Here is a 16,645-nt window from a genome sequence, read left to right on the forward strand (position 1 = left end):
TCAACAGCAGGCGCTAATGGTTTGAGCGCCCTTTGAGCCTCTAACGAATTTCCGGTCGGGGCGCTAAACGCTGTGCTCCAGGTCGGTAACCTCTTACGCTGCCATTAACGACCCCTCTGGCCGCTAGCTGAGGCGTCAGGCAACCGAAAATCCAGCCCCAAGGGCCTTCCCAATCTGGTCTGATGTACTCATACGTTAGAATTCAGATGGCGAGCTTCTGTTGATCAAGGAGACAGTGTAAAAGAGAAACAAACTTAAGATTCCTGCTCGCAAGTTTTCTCACTGACTCGAGCCTTGTAATGAAATCTAGCAAACGAAAGACATTCTTTAGCCATTACTGAACGCTTCGTAAAGAATTTAAAGGTGTATTATCACTCAATATGCTGACAGAAGAGCTGAATAGCACAATTAGAATGTAATGGCAGCAACACTTCAGCAGTATCATTTTTAAAACATATTTCAGAAGGTTGTTTTGCAAAAAGGCACCCGGGGAGTTTAATGCAGTTACTCCATGAAAGGAGACGGCCCAGAATTTTCCCAGTCTGGTGACATTATCGCTTTAATTAAGCGGACATGCACTTATGGGTCCCTTGTTTGACGAGGTAGGTCATTATTGGCGGTGCAATATTGGTTCCTATAAAGTTGCATGTGGGAATGTGGGACGAGTCTCCCAGCCCGTCTGTTCATCGTGGGGCGCCCTGGCCTAAGGCAGGTCCAAACTCAAGTCTCGCACACGAGATTCTTGAGTCACTTACTGTGGGGTGGTTTCACTTTCTCATGTTTTAAAAAAAATCTTTGGGAGTATCTTTTCCTAGCTGGGCTGCAACTAAAGCTAAAGAGCGCCCACCTATCCTTTACAATGGGGGTGGAGGGAGGGGGAGGGGCTACATTAGAGCATAAGAAATAGGAGCAGGATTAGGCCATTGGGCCCTCGAGCCTGCTCTGCCATTTAATACGATCATGGCGGGTTTGATCTTGGTCTCAACTCCACTTCCCCGCCCACTCCCCATAACCCTTGACTCCCCTATAGTTCAAATATCTGTCTATCTCCACCTTAAATACATTCAGTGACCCAGCCTCCACAGCTCCCTGGGGTAGAGAATGGCAAAGATTCACGACCCTCAGAGAAGAAATTCCTCCTCACCTCCATCTTAAATGTGCAACCCCTTATTCTGAAACTATGCTATCTAGTTTTAGATTCCCCCACGAGGGGAAACATCCTCTCTGCATCTACCCTGTCGAGCCCCCTCAGAATCTTATATGGAGGGGAATACTACCACTGAGTCAGTGGTCCCTCCATCTGAACGTGAGTATCAGCCCAATAATTGGAGACCCTATTCTAGTCTCCACTCACCAGGATTGTGCTGGAGTGGGGCACCCTCTGATTCAGTAGCTGGCATGCTCATCATCATAGGCAGTCCCTCAAAATTGCTTCCACTCCAAAAGTGAGTTCTCAGGTGACCGAACAGTCCAATTTTGAAATTACAGTCTCTGTCGCAGGTGGAACAGACAGTGTTTGGAGGAAAGGGTGGGTGGGGAGTCTGGTTTGCCGTGCTCTCCTTCCACTGCCTGCGCTTGTTTTCTGCATGCTCTCGGCGACGAGACTCGAGGTGCTCAGCGCCCTCCCGGATGCTCTTCCTCCACTTGGGGCAGTCTTTGGCCAGGGACTCCCAGGTGTCGGTGGGGATGTTGCACTTTATCAAGGAGACTTTGAGGGTGTCCTTGAAATGTTTTCTCTGCCTACCTGAGGCTCTCTTGCCGTGTAGGAGTTCCGAGTAGAGCACTTGCTCAGTGAGTCTTGTGTCCGGCATGCAGACAATGTGGGCCGCCCAAAGGAACTGGTATGCTACCCCTAAGCCAAAGGTTCACTCTAGTTTCCAAGTCCTTCCAATTAATTCTCAGTAAAGCTATACTCCTGTAACAGCAACTGTGAATCCAGTTATAAGAAGGTCTTCACACATCAAATGGAGCAGACAGTTGTTATTTAACATTGACAGCTGTCTCTGCCACAAAAGCTGACCAAAAGCACGATACCTTCCTTTGAAAAAACTTCAGGCAAAAAGGGGGAAGAGATTAATACAGACTCCTTCTTTATAAATGCATTTCTGATTTTGCTTCACAAAGTCCACAAAGAAAATCTTCCTCTTGTATTAGCATTGTAACAGAGTCTAGGAAGTAGTTACGAAGCTGTGCTGGAATATTGAGACCCATGAACTCCTGCTACTGAAACCCTCACTCATGCCTTTTTCACCTCCAGACTTAACTATTCAAATTCTCTTCTGGTCGGGCCTCCCATTCTCCATTCTTCGTAAACTTCCCTGCTGCCTGTATCCTATCCCACATCAAGTCCTGCTCATCCATTGCTCCTGTCCTGGCTGACCTACATTGCCTCCCAGTCCCCCAATGCCTCCAATTGAAACATTTCATCCATGTCTTTAAATCACTCCATGGTTTTGTTGCTCCCTATCTCTGTAATCTCCTCCAGGCCAATAACGACCCGCAAACTCTCCATTCCCCTGACACTGGCCTCTTCTGAAAAAGGGAGTTAGATGTGGCCCTTACGGCTAAAGGGATCAAAGGGTATGGAGAGAAAGCAGGAATGGGGAACTGAAGTTGCATGATCAGCCATGATCGTATTGAATGGTGGTACAAGCTCGAAGGGCCAAATGGCCCACTCCTGCACCTATTTTCTACCCCAATCCATCAGCTCACCATTGGTGGCTGTGCCTTCAGCTGCCTATGCCACATACTCTACAATTCCCTCCTTACACCTCTCTGCCTCTCCACCTCGCTGTCCTCCTTAAAGATCCTGCTTAAAGCTCACCTCTCTGAGCAAGCTTCTAGTCACCCCTCCTAATAAATGCCCTTTTGGCTCTGCATTGATTTAATTTTGTGCCTTAGTACATTTTTAATCTATGTTAAAGAAACTATATATAAACGCAAGTTGTTGAGATTCTGTCATAAATCATTCAAATGGATTATGGGATTATCTGAAGCCTTTGATTGGACCTTATAATCACCCCATTGCATCCATTAAATACTTTATATAATTAGAAAAGCAGCTATATTAAGGTTTCTGTTGTGGATTAATGGGCGTTATAAGTGTAAAGGTTGGTGTTAACTGATTAAATATTCTACCAGTTCGAATCCCACCACGGCAGCTGGGGGAATTTAAATTAGGTTAATTAAATAAATTTGGAATTAAATGCTTGTATCAGTACTGGAGCTACCAGATTATTGTAAATACCTAACTGGCTCACTAATGCCCTTCAGGAAAGGAAATCTGCTGTCCTTACCCAGTCCGGCCTATAAGTGACTCCAGACCCACAACAATGTGGTTGACTCTTAACTGCCCTCTGAAATGGCCCAGCAAGCCACTCCGTTGTATCAAATCACCACAACAAAGTCAGCACTGTGACAGTACCTTCACCACACGGGTCTGCAGAGGTTCAAGAAGGCGGCTCACCACCGCCTTCTCAAGGGAAATTAGGGATGGGCAATAAATGCTGGCTTTGCCAGCGACGCCCACATCCCGTAAATGAACAAAATTTAAAAAAAATATTTTTGTGTGTTGGCTGTTTTCCGTTCCCTCCTTTTTCTTGTGTCTTGGTACCGTCTGTGCCACATTATCCCAAAGCAAGACGGCCCGCTCCCAGGCTGCTGCTGATAAAAGAAATAAAGACTTGCATTTATATAGCACCTTTTATAACCACCGGATGTCTCAAAGCGCTTTAAAGCCAATGACGTACTTTTGAAGTGTAGTCACAGTTGTAATGTGGGAAACACAGCAGCCAATTTGTGCACAAGCAAGCTCCCACAAACAGCAATGTGATAATGACCAGATAATCTGTGTTTTTTTTTATGTTGATTGAGGGATAAATATTGGCCAGGACACCAGGGATAACTCCCTTGCTCTTCTTCATAATAGTGCCATGGGATCTTTTGCGTCCACCTGAGAGAGCAGACAGGGCCTTGGTTTAGTGTCTCATCTGAAAGACAGCACCTCCGACAGTGCAGTACTCCCTCAGCACTGCCCTTAATGTTAGCTTAGATTTTTGTGCTCAAGTTCCTGGAGTGGGACTTGAACCCACAACCTTCTGACTGAGAGACAAGAGTGCTACCCACTGAGCCACAGCTGACACTATCCCTCTCCTAGGCCAACCCCAGCATTGAAGCACTGACTACACTTGATCAGCTCCGGTGGGCGGGCCACATAGTTCGCATGCCAGATACGAGACTCTCAAAGCAAGCGCTCTACTCGGAATTCATCCACAGCAAACGAGCCAAAGATAGGCAGCGGAGATATTACAAGGACACCCTCAAAGCCTTGATAAAGTGCGACATCCCCACTGACACCTGGGAGTCCCTGGCCAAAGACTGCCCTAAATGGAGGACCGCATCTGGGAGGGCACTGAGCACCTCGAGTCTCATCGTCGAGAGCATGCAGAAATCTAGTACAGGCAGCGGAAGGAGCGTGCGGCAAACCAGACTCCCCACCAACCCTTTCCTTCAACTACTGTCTGTCCCACTTGTGACAGAGACTGTGGTTCCTGTATTGGACTGTACAGCCACCTGAGAACTAATGCTAAGAGTGGAAGCAAGTCTTCCTTGATTTCGAGGGACTGCCTATGATGAGGGTCATTAAGGTTGCCAACCCTCCAGGATTGTCCTGGAGTCTCCAGGAATTAGGGATTAATCTCTCGGACAATGCTGTGAACAAATCTCTGGAGAAAAATGATAGTGGCTTTAAAAAAGTTGTATTTTTGCTTGTCATTGTTTTTGAACACTTTTGTTTATTACTTATAAAAATATTGGAGTTGGGGAGGGAAAAAAATGGTTGTTTGACTGGGTGAGGTGATTGTAGACAGGAAGTCTTATGATGAAACCTCCAGGAATATATCCAACCAGAGTTGCCAACTCTACTCTTCATAAGTGACTCAACAGCTCGACAGTGTGACTTTCTGAGGATCAGGTCCTATTTTCCCCCCCACCATCCCACTTCTCCATTCCCCAATCCATCATCGGAAGTCCCTCGAAATCGAGGAAGACTTGCTTCCACTCTAAAAGTGCGTTCTCAGGTGACTGAACAGTTCAATATGGGAATTACAGTCTCTGTCACAGGTGGGACAGACAGTGGTTGAAGGAAAGGGTGGGTGGGGAGTCTGGTTTGCCGCACACTCCTTCCGCTGTCTGCGCTTGTTTTCTGCATGCTCTCGGCAACGAGACTCGAGGTGCTCAGCACCCTCCCGGATGCTCTTCCTCCACTTAGGGCGGTCTTTGGCCAGGGACTCCCAAGTATCGGTGGGGATGTTGCACTTTATCAGGGAGGCTTTGAGGGTGTCCTTGAAACGTTTCCTCTGCCCACCTGGGGCTCGCTTGCCATGTAAGAGTTCTGATTAGAGCGCTTGCTTTGGGAGCCTTGTGTCGGGCGTGCGGACAATGTGGCCCGCCCAACGGAGCTGGTTGAGTGTGATCAGTGCCTCGATGCTGGGAATGTTGGCCTGTTCATGAAAATCTCCAATGACATGACTTAGATCACTGATAAGGACTTATGATTTAAGAACCTGGTTTCTACACGGCCTGGCAATTCTGCACTCGTAAATGTAAAACATTTTCTGAGGGATTATTTCTAAGTGGTGGAGTTCTTCCATGGAAGTGTCAGCATGTAATTCTCAAAGATTTATGTTTTGAAATGGAATCACGTCAGAACTTGTCAGCTTGTGGGTTTTAATGTAGGGATCAGTAGTCATATAAAAGTCGATCATGCATTTGTGCAGGTCATTGAGAACAAGCGAGTTCTTTCCTGGGAACGCTCATAAAAATGTTATTCGGCATGTGTTGCTGGCAGATGCTTTGAGCTAGCTTTGGGCAATGAATCAGGTGTTTGTAAGGAGAAAGGGTCTGGGAGGGAAGGATTTTCAATGCAATGCATTTTTCCCTTTTAATATCAACAGTCGTATCATTTACGAAAGATCTCTTATCTGTTCGGAGAAACTTTCAATTGGATTGGCCCCACTCCTTTCTCCCCCGCACCCCCCCATCTCAACCCCCCCTGGGGAAACCCACACTTTAGGTTAGGTAGATTTGCTGAGATCAGTCAGTCAGTTCCCCAAACCTACAAATATACCCACACAATTGCGATACCTCCACTCCACCCGAAACCATGTGATTTCCTGGGTGAGGCAAAAAGAAAACACAGTTAAAACAACCCAGGCCAATTAGGGGGGGAAAATCTGGGAAATTCCTCTACGACCCAGCTAGGCGACTGAAACTAGCCCAGGAGATCACTCTGGCTATGAATTCCCTGCAGTATCTTCCTTCTGTAAGAGGTAATCTCCGCACCCAGCCAGCTCTCGCTTGAAGGAATTCAGCGAATCAGCATCTACCATACGAAAGGGCAGCCTGTTCCCGCGGTCCACTATTCTCTGGGAAAAGAACCACCTCCTGACCTCTAACCTAGATCTGGCCTTTTACAACTTAAATTTGTGATCTGTTATGCGCCCCAATCCCTTCTCATCAACCACAGGCGGCCGTGCCTTCAACCACATAAGCCCCAAGTTCTGGAATTCCCTCCCTAAACCTCTCTGCCTCTTTCTCTCTCCTCCTTCAGGACCCTCCTTCAAACCCACCTCTTTAAGCGCGCTTTTGGCCATCCCGGCTGATATCTCCAACTTTGAGCTCAGTGTTGACTATTGTCTGATAATACGACCACCAAGTGCCTTGGGGGACATATTCTTTAGCATCTTTAACATTGAAAAAAAGAGAGGTGATCCCATTGAAACATACAAAATTCTTACAGGGTAGGTGCAGGGAGGATGTTTCCCCTGGCTGCGGAGTCTAGAACCAGGGGACACAGTCTCAGAATAAGGGAGCGGCCATTTAGGACTGAGATGAGGTGAAACCTCTTCACTCAGAGGGTGGTGAATCTTTGGAATTCTCTGCCTCAGAGGGCTGTGGAGGCTCAGTCTTTGAGTATATTCAAGACAGAGATCGATAGATTTTTGGATATTAAGGGAATCGAGGGATTATGGGGACAGTGCAGGAAAGTGGAGTTGAGGTAGAAGATCAGCCATGATCTCATTGAATAACGGAGCAGGCTCGAGGGGCCGAATGGCCTGCTCCTGCTCCTAATTCTGATGTTCTTATATTATATAAATGCAAGTTTGTTGTCCTTCTTGTTGCGTAGGTCACGAAGGGGACTCCTGTTTACGTTCCTCAGACTGCGCGGAAGGATTTTGCTGCGCGCGTCACTTTTGGACCAAGATCTGCAAGCCAGTTCTTCGCCAAGGGGAAGTGTGCACGAAGCAGAAACGGAAGGGCTCTCACGGTTTGGAGCTGTTCCAGCGATGTGACTGTGCCAAAGGACTTGCCTGTAAAATCTGGAAAGAGGCCAAATCACGGCTCCACATCTGCCAGAAGATCTGAGTGCGTTGGCATTGCGCTGCAGCCCTGAGACTGTGAAGCAAGGTGCTTTATAGGACCATATTGTGTAAATAATACCAAGATTTGTGAAAGTGCCATTTCGTTCACAAGAATTCATTCATGCTTAATGCAAAAAGTACACAGGACCAGAGTCTGAGGACCACGGTATATCCACTCTGGCCATTTTGCGTATAGGTTAGTAGCTCCAAAAACAATCGAAGGCAGTTTCTAACTTCAGCAGGAGTGTTGAGCTGGAGCCTCTATTTTCCCTTTCGCTGTATAAATACTTAAAAAAAAAAATTCTTGGGTTGTGGGCGTCGCTGACGAGACCGGCATTTATTGCCCCTCCCTCGTCGCCCCTTGAGAAGGAGGTGGTGAGCCACCTTTTTAAACCGCTGCAGTCCTCGCGGTGAAGGTGCTCCCACAACGCTTTTAGGTAGGGAGTTTCAGGATTTTGACCCACATAATATTTAAAAAAAAAACATCTCTGCAAAAATCACAGAATATTACCGCATAGATGGAGGACACTTGGCCTATCGGGCCTGTGCTGGTATGAGTGCAAGGCCTTATCTGTTGACCATCACGAGTTGTCCCTGAGAAAATGCTGGTGGGCCGCCGCCTTCAACTACTGCAGTCCCTTCGACTGTGCCCCAAATTTCATTTTCCCAACAAGCTGCAGAAGAACAGTCACTGGGCAATTATTTTACCCCGAACACTTGTTGGAGCCCATTCAGCAGATCCACACAATAATGATTAATATTACAAATTTAGAACATCCCACTTGTAATTCAGCGATTTTCTGACAGCAATTGTCTCTTACATTTCAGTTCAATAAACCCTGTCTGTTACAGTGCAGATAAACTCAATCATGGCCAACATTGGACCATTCAGCCCCTCGAGCCTGTCCCACCATTCAGTTAGATCATGGCTGATCTGCACCTCAATGCCATTTACCCGCCATTTCCATTCAGTGGCTTGGGATTGCTGCACCGACTCACGAAATACATTTACAGATATCACCATGGTTGACAATGGCACCACTAATCAAATACAAATAGACGAGACTGTATCCAAAATTAACTAAATTGGGAATAAATATTCATATCTCATTGACATACTGAAAGTCAAAGAGCATAAAGGCCATTCTGAATTAATCACTAATTATGGCTTGTTGTAACTATGAACTAGGCAGTTTAACTGAAATGGGCCTGTTGATCAAATTGCTTGCTTCATCCTATTATACAATTCATTTATTCCTATGCCATGGCTTAAAAATTGGACATATTTGAGACACTAAAAAATAGTTATTCATTGACTGTAGTCTGCTTGAAGTCAAAGTGAGGGGTGTAAAATGACAACTTTTTGTTAATGGTAAATCTGTCATTTTATATATAAAAACCAACAGATTAAGAAAAATTAATAATGGGAGGAGGATAGTAGCAGTCTCCAGGAGAAGATGGACAGAACGGTGAAATGGGCAAATTAAATTTAATGTGAGGTGTTGCATTTTAGAAGGAAGAATGAGGAGAGACAATATAACAAAATGGTACAATTTTAAAGGGGGTGCAGGAACAGACACCTGGAGGTTCACACACACAAATCTTTGAAGGAGGCAGAACATGTTAAGGAGGCTGTTTTTTTTTAAAAAACATGGGATCCTTGGTTTTGTAAATAGAGGCATAGAGTGCAAAAGTAAAGAAGTTCTGCTAAACATTTATTAATCACTGGTTAGGTCTCATCTGGGCGGCACACTTTAGCAAGGATGTCAAGACCTTCGAGAGGATGCAGAGAAGATTTAATAAAATGCTACCAGGGATGAGGGACTTCTGTTATGTGGAGAAACTGGGGTTGTTCTCCTTACAGCAGAGAAGTTAAGGGGAGATTTAATAGCGGTGTTCAAGATTATGAAGGGTTTTGATAGGGAGAAACTGTGTCCACTGGCCGGTTGGGCTGATAACCAGAGGACACAGATTTAAAGATAATTGACAAAACAACCAGGGAGGCGATGAGGGGAAATTGTTTTACACGGCGAGTTGTTACAATCTGGAATGCATGGCCTGAAAGGGCGGTGGAAGCAGATTCAATAATAACTTTCAACAAGCTACATACTTGAAAAGGAAAGATTTGCAGGGCTATTGCAAAAGAGCAAAGGAATCGGACGAATTGGATAGCTCTTTCAAAGTGCCGGCACATGCATAATGGGCCAAATGGCCTCTTGTTCACTGTAGTGAAGGTTCAACTAGCACGGGGCACAAGTTAAAAGTTGGAAACTTGGGGTCAGAAAGGGAAGGCAGACACAGCTTTTTCATCTAAGGGTGATAGTCTTCTGAAATAAGTTAACAGGAAAAGCCCTTTGAAACAGATGTGATACCTGGAGCGAGAAGGGATTGAAGGAGATGTGACAAGGGAGGTCAGAAGAGTTGATCTATCAAAAGGAGAAGGACTTGTTGGGCCTCATCACCTTTTCTGTTCTGAAAGATTCTGTTGGTTCTTAATGCTTTCAATCCAACGGGACTGTACGGTAATTGCTAATCATATTAAATCTAAACAGAAAATGCTGGAAGTACGCAGCAGGGGTCATGCAGCAACTGTGAAAAGAGAAACAGAGTTAACATTTCAGGTCGATGGCCTTTTGTCAGAACTAGAAAGAGTTAGAGATGTAACAGATACTAAGCAAGTCAGGGACAGGAAAAGGGGGGTGGGGAGGAGAAGAAAGAACAAAAGGGAAGGTCTGTGATAAGGAGAAGGCAAGAGAGATTAAACGCCAAAAAGTAGATGATGGCATAGAAACTTGCCGATGACACAGCAAGGTGATAGGCGGCATTGTAGGCGGTGTAGATGGAAGCATCAAATGACAAAGGAATATCGACAGATTCTGGGCAAAACTGCGGCAAATGGATTTCAATGTAGGCAAATGTGAGGTCATCCACTTTGGACCTAAAATGGATAGAACAGGGTACTTTCTAAATGGTGAAAGGCTAACAATAGCGGAGGTCTAAAGAGACTTGAGGCCCCAGTACATAGATCATTAAAATGTCTTGAACAGGTACAGAAAATAACCAAAAAGGCTAATGGGATGCTGGCCTTTATATCAAGAGGACTCGAATACAAGGGGCTAGAAGTTATGCTGCAGCTGTACAAAACCCTGGTTAGACCACACCTGGAGCACTGTGAGCAATTCTGGGCACCACACCTTAGGAAGGATATATTGGCCTTGAGGGGAGTGCAGCGTAGGTTTACCAGAATGATATTCGGACTTCAAGTGTTAAGTTATGAGGAAATATTACACAAATTAGAGTTGTATTCCCTAGAATTTAGATGGTTAAGGGGTCATCTAATCGATGTTTTCAAAATATTAAAGGGAATAGATAGGGTAGATAGAGAGAAACTATTTTAGCTGGTTGGGGATTCTAGGACTAGGAGGCATAGTCTAAAAATTAGAGCCAGCTTTTCAGGAGTGAAATGAGGAAACACTTCTACACACAAAGGGTGGTAGAAGTTTGGAATTCTCTGCCGCAAACGGCAATTGATGCTAGATCAATTGTTAATTCTAAATCGGAGATTGATAGCTTTTTGTTAACCAAAGGTATTACGGGATATGGGTCAAAGGTGGGTATGTGGAGTTAGGTCAGCCATTGAATGGCGGAGCAGGCTTGAAGGGCTAAATGTCTTGTTCCTAGGTTCCTATGTATAATAGTACAAAGCAAAATGAGATGGTAATGGGACACAAGTAAAGAAACAAAAGCTGAGTCTAGAAGTGGTGTAAATGGGAATGAAAGAATCAACAACAGCTACTATGTGAAAAAATTGGGGCAGAGGTTACGGTCTGAAATTGTTGAACTTGATGTTCAATCCAGAAGGCTGTAAAGTGCCTTCATATTGATACCTCTATATTGATACCTTGGAGATCTTGTAACAGTGTGATGGATTCAACCAGGCAAAAAGGGTAGGGGCAGTATAAATAATGTAAAACATAACCAATGTCAAGGGAGGTGAAATTGGTCTTCTCCAGTAGACAGGATCCTAGCGAATCAGAAGTCTGTTATGCCCCGTGCCCAATTTTCTTCGAGATAATCGGATGCAGTGTAAAAATGGGCTGCCTATTCACAAGCAGCCTGGGTTGCACTATGGACGACGACCAATTTCACCTTCAAGGAGAAACAGAGGAGGCTTTCCACTGAAGCACTCCGTTGCACGATGGAATGCATTTCAGGAATTTGTACAACTCCAATTTCTGTCCATTAAAACTAAATGAATGGAAAATCATGGGTTAGGGGTCCATACTTTCAAAGCACACGCTGACGGCATGTGGTGGGAATAGGAAATCTCCCCTAATAGTGTTAAGGTGCGATCAAATAACCGAATTAGACATCGTGGGTGCAGCACACGCACACATCTGTTAGCCCTTAATCTGGCATCAACCCTGCCGAGCAATAGGAAGCTTCGCCCAGTAGGAGCAACAGGAATTATCGCAACAAGTACATGGGGTGAAAGTTTAGGAGCCAGGTCTGCAAAGAAGGAAAAAAAAGGCCTACATAGATGCTGCCGCAGACCCCGACACACCATAGTCACAAAAAAAGTGCCATCTTTTTAAAAAAAAAATGTAATTTCCCCATCAGATGAAACAGAAATAAATACAGGATGTCCCATCAAAGAAGAGAAGCAACAAATAATACTGCAAAACCCACTGGTGGTGGCTAAGTGTAAATTTGTACAGGATTTTATGTACAGTATTGTAAACCAAAACTTTGGATTTTTTGAAAGAAGAAAATTGAAGCCGGATCCTTTCTATACAGAGCATGTTTGAGTCAGGTCTGCTGGTACTGATAATGCATGTAACATGATTATTATTTTTTTCTTTTAAGAGTTCTCTACAAATATCAAAATATATTTTTAATAAACAGACACCTTGAGGGTTTAAAGCACATATAAGGCACAATGAAGTATGTATTATTGGTGAATAATGCTTAAAGCAACAGATGTAACATAGATAAGGTTATTTTAGCCTCCTCCCTTCTCGCCCTCCCCTACACGTATAATGCTCGCAAGTATGGAAAGAGTAAATTGTGAAGTAATATTGGAGAGAATTATATAGAGAATAATGGATAGCTGGGTGTGCTAATCAGAAACTCATCTCGTTAAAAGGAGTTCAGATGATCATTAAATCCTTGAATTTTGCTGTTGTCATTTATCTTGAGCTGAATCCAAGGAATGGGATTATTTTCATCGTAATCACTCCACCAGTTATTTCTTAATAGTTACAGCAGTGCAATTGATGACATAAGGACTAAGTTTGGGATGCTACCAGCACATGTCAGTCTGCAAGTAGGTCACTGGGAGATGACACTGTGTAGATATAATGCAGAGAATAGCAGATGGTTCATGTTGGGCTGGAACGCGTGTGTACTTCCAGGCTGGTTTGGGCACAAGAGACACAAGCAAGATCCAGGCCTATAAGGGGCCCGTGATCCATCGGTGCTTCATCCGCTGGCTAAGCGCTATTTTGAATAATGTATATTCAATGTAAAAATAATGGCCCGCTTAATGTGAGGAGAATTTAGGAAATTATACCATGGCCCCGATTTTAACTCCAGGTGGAATCCCCGCTCAGGCCTGAGTTAAAATTATAGTCGACTTTCAATGATGTCATCGGGCCGCAACATGCGTATGTAAAGAAGGACCCTGTTGACTCTGGGAGTGTGTCCTTGCATGCCTGCTCAGGAGAGCGGGTTAAAATTGCAGATGTCGCAATCATGGTGGCTTTCGGACAGGTTAAGAGCCAGGAGCGATTTTAACTGCCCACCCGCCAGGTTTCTGTTGAGCGAGTAGGGTTAAAATCATCCCCGATTACTGATGTTACAGTTGTCAGAGATGTAAAATCACAGATGAATAAATTGTCACTCTACCTGTTGTTTGCAGAAGCCAAGTTTTCAGAAAGTATAAACAGGGGAATGAAGTACCAGCTATATGTTATAATAATGCTCAGCTCTCTCTCCAGTTTGTTTTGCAGTCACAATTAATGCTGGTTTATTGAGCAAGTCAAACAAAAATCACTCTTGGCTTTTTCCCCCTCCCATAAATACAGAGAAGTATCCGTTATAATCATTCAGAGAATATATTTATAGAGTTTTGCATTTACTTTCCAAAGCCGTCATCACAGGTTTCAGAGAATTGTGACAAATCTCAATATTTTTTCCAGTCGCTGAAATTCTATCTTCACATGAAAGATATTAAAATGTCAAAAAGATTTAGTCTAACCACCTCGCTGTAGAATTCTTACAGACGGGTCAATGTTGCTTTTAAGAGCTGTTAATATCATTCAACTGGAATCAATTCTATTCAGTTGTTGTATTTCCCAAAGTTGCCAGGACGAATAAAGATTTTTTGTATAGTATTGTTTTACATGTATTCAGAATGATTTATTTTACATATGACAATTCATAATTTTTTTAAATAAAGCAAATCACGATTGTTCATCAACTATGCTTTTTGTTTGCAACTTTTCTGCCGCATATATTTCTTTATTTGCCATGTAGTTGAAGTGCGACACTTTAACTTGTAGTCTAAGCTCGGAAACATACTAAGTTGTCTAAATTGAAGTCACAGAGGCACAGAGACAGCCTAAGTGAGTGGGCAAATCGATGGCAGATGGAGTTAAATGTGAGGATGTGTGAGGTCACCCACTTTTGGTCCGAGAAAGACAAATGGCAATATTTTCTTAATGGTGAGAGACGGGGAGCGGTGGAGGAGCGAAGGCATTTGGGTGTCCAGGTGCACAAATCACTAAAAGCTAGTGGTCAGTCAGAAAAAGTAATCAAAATGCCGAATGGAATGTTGGGCCTTTATCTCAAGGAGATTGAAATTATGCTACCAGAGCCTTGGTCAGACCCCATCTGGAGCACTGTGTTCAGTTAAAAAAACATAAGAACATAAGAAATAGGAGCAGGAGTAGGTCATTTGGCCCCTCGAGCCTGCTCCGCCATTCAATAAACCATTCATGGCTCCACTTTCCTGCCTGCTCCCCATAGCCCTTTACTCCCTTATCGCTCAAAAATCTGTCTATCTCCACCTTAAATATATTCAACGACCCAGCCTCCACAGCTCTCTGGGGCAGAGAATTCCATAAATTTACAACCCTCTGAGAGAAGAAATTTCTCCTCATCTCAGTTTTAAATAGGCGGCCCCTTATTCTAAGACAATGTCCCCTAGTTTTAGTTTCCCCTATGTGGAAATATCCTCTCTGCATCCATCTTGTCGAGCCCCCTCATTATTTTATAAGTTTAAAAAAGATCACCTCTCATTCTTCTGTACTCCAATATATATGTATAGGCCCAACCTACTCAACCTATCCTCATAAGTCAACCGCCTCATCTCCGGAATCAACCGAGTGAACCTTCTCTGAACAGCCTCCAAGGCAAGTATAGCTTTCCTTAAATACGGAGACCGAAACTGTACGCAGTACTCCAGGTGTGGCCTCACCAATACCCTGTACAGTTGTAGCAAGATGTCTCTGAATTATACTCTATCCCCCTTCCACCTCACCTCAGGAAGGATATATTGTCCTTGGGAGGGGCTGCAGCACAGATTTACTAGAATTATCTCGGGGCTAAAAGGGTAGCATTATAAGTCCAACATTAGTGCCTCAATCATGCTAACATCCCCAGCATCAAAGCACTGACCACACTCGACCAGCTCCGTTGGGCAGGCCGCATTGTTCACATGCCTGAACACAAGATTCCCAAAGCAAGCTCTCTACTCGGAACTCCTAAACGCAAGCGAGCCCCAGGTGGGCAGAGGAAACGTTTCAAGGACACCATCAAAGCATCCTTGATAAAATGCAACATCCCCACCGAAACCTGGGAGATCCTGGCCAAGGACCGCCCTAAATGGAGGAAGAGCATCCGGGAGGGCGCTGAGCACCTCGAGTCTTGTCGCCGATTGCATGCAGAAAACAAGCGCAGGCAGCGGAAGGAGCGTGCGGCAAACCAGACTCCCCACCCACCCTTTCCTTCAACGACTGTCTGTCCCACCTGTGACAGAGGCTGTAATTCCCGTATTGGACTGTTCAGTCACCGGAGAACTCACTTTTAGAGTGGAAGCAAGATGAAGTATAATGTGGATAAATGTGAGGTTATCCACTTTGGTGGTAAAAACAGAGAGACAGACTATTATCTGAATGGTGACAGATTAGGAAAAGAGGAGGTGCAAAGAGACCTGGGTGTCATGGTACATCAGTCATTGAAGGTTGGCATGCAGGTGCAGCAGGCGGTTAAGAAAGCAAATGGCATGTTGGCCTTCATAGCAAGGGGATTTGAGTACAGGGGCAGGGAGGTGTTGCTACAGTTGTACAGGGCATTGGTGAGGCCACACCTGGAGTATTGTGTACAGTTTTGGTCTCCTAACCTGAGGAAGGACATTCTTGCTATTGAGGGAGTGCAGCGAAGGTTCACCAGACTGATTCCCGGGATGGCGGGACTGACCTATCAAGAAAGACTGGATCAACTGGGCTTGTATTCACTGGAGTTCAGAAGAATGAGAGGGGACCTCATAGAAACATTTAAAATTCTGACGGGGTTAGACAGGTTAGATGCAGGAAGAATGTTCCCAATGTTGGGGAAGTCCAGAACCAGAGGTCACAGTCTAAGGATAAGGGGTAAGCCATTTAGGACCGAGATGCGGAGGAACTTCTTCACCCAGAGAGTGGTGAACCTGTGGAATTCTCTACCACAGAAAGTTGTTGAGGCCAATTCACTAAATATATTCAAAAAGGAGTTAGATGAGGTCCTTACTCCTAGGGGGATCAAGGGGTATGGCGAGAAAGCAGGAATGGGGTACTGAAGTTGAATGTTCAGCCATGAACTCATTGAATGGCGGTGCAGGCTAGAAGGGCTGAATGGCCTACTCCTGCACCTATTTTCTATGTTTCTATGTTTCTATGTTTCCTCGATTTCGAGGGACTGCCGATGATGATAAGTACAGGTTGCATAAACCTGGTAATAAAAACAGAAAATGCTGGAAATAGCAGGTCAGGCAGCATCTGTGGAGAGAGAAACAGAGTTAACGTTTCAGGTCGATGACCCTTCGTCAGAACTGGAAAAAGTTAGAGATGTAGCAGGTTTTTAAGCAAGTGCAGGGGCAGGGAAAGGGGGAGGGGAAGAAAGAACAAAAGGGAAGGTCTGTGATAGATGTTATATCTTGGATAAAGAGTCAGACTAGATGCTGA

General features: G+C 44.5%; 1 protein-coding gene across 1 annotated transcript in view; it reads left to right on the top strand.

Annotated features, from left to right (window-relative positions):
• The window catches only part of dkk2 (dickkopf WNT signaling pathway inhibitor 2), a 59,882-nt gene extending 46,005 nt beyond the window's left edge, over positions 1 to 13,877 (top strand). Inside the window, exon 4 of the mRNA XM_070872584.1 lies at positions 7,187 to 13,877. Coding sequence (XP_070728685.1) covers positions 7,187 to 7,425 — 239 coding nt within the window. The 3' untranslated portion in view covers positions 7,426 to 13,877. The remainder of the gene's footprint in view (positions 1 to 7,186) is intronic.
• Positions 13,878 to 16,645: the final 2,768 nt, after the last annotated feature.

The sequence above is a fragment of the Pristiophorus japonicus genome, chromosome 2 (genome assembly GCF_044704955.1).
Source record: "Pristiophorus japonicus isolate sPriJap1 chromosome 2, sPriJap1.hap1, whole genome shotgun sequence".
Classification (NCBI taxonomy): domain Eukaryota; kingdom Metazoa; phylum Chordata; class Chondrichthyes; family Pristiophoridae; genus Pristiophorus; species Pristiophorus japonicus.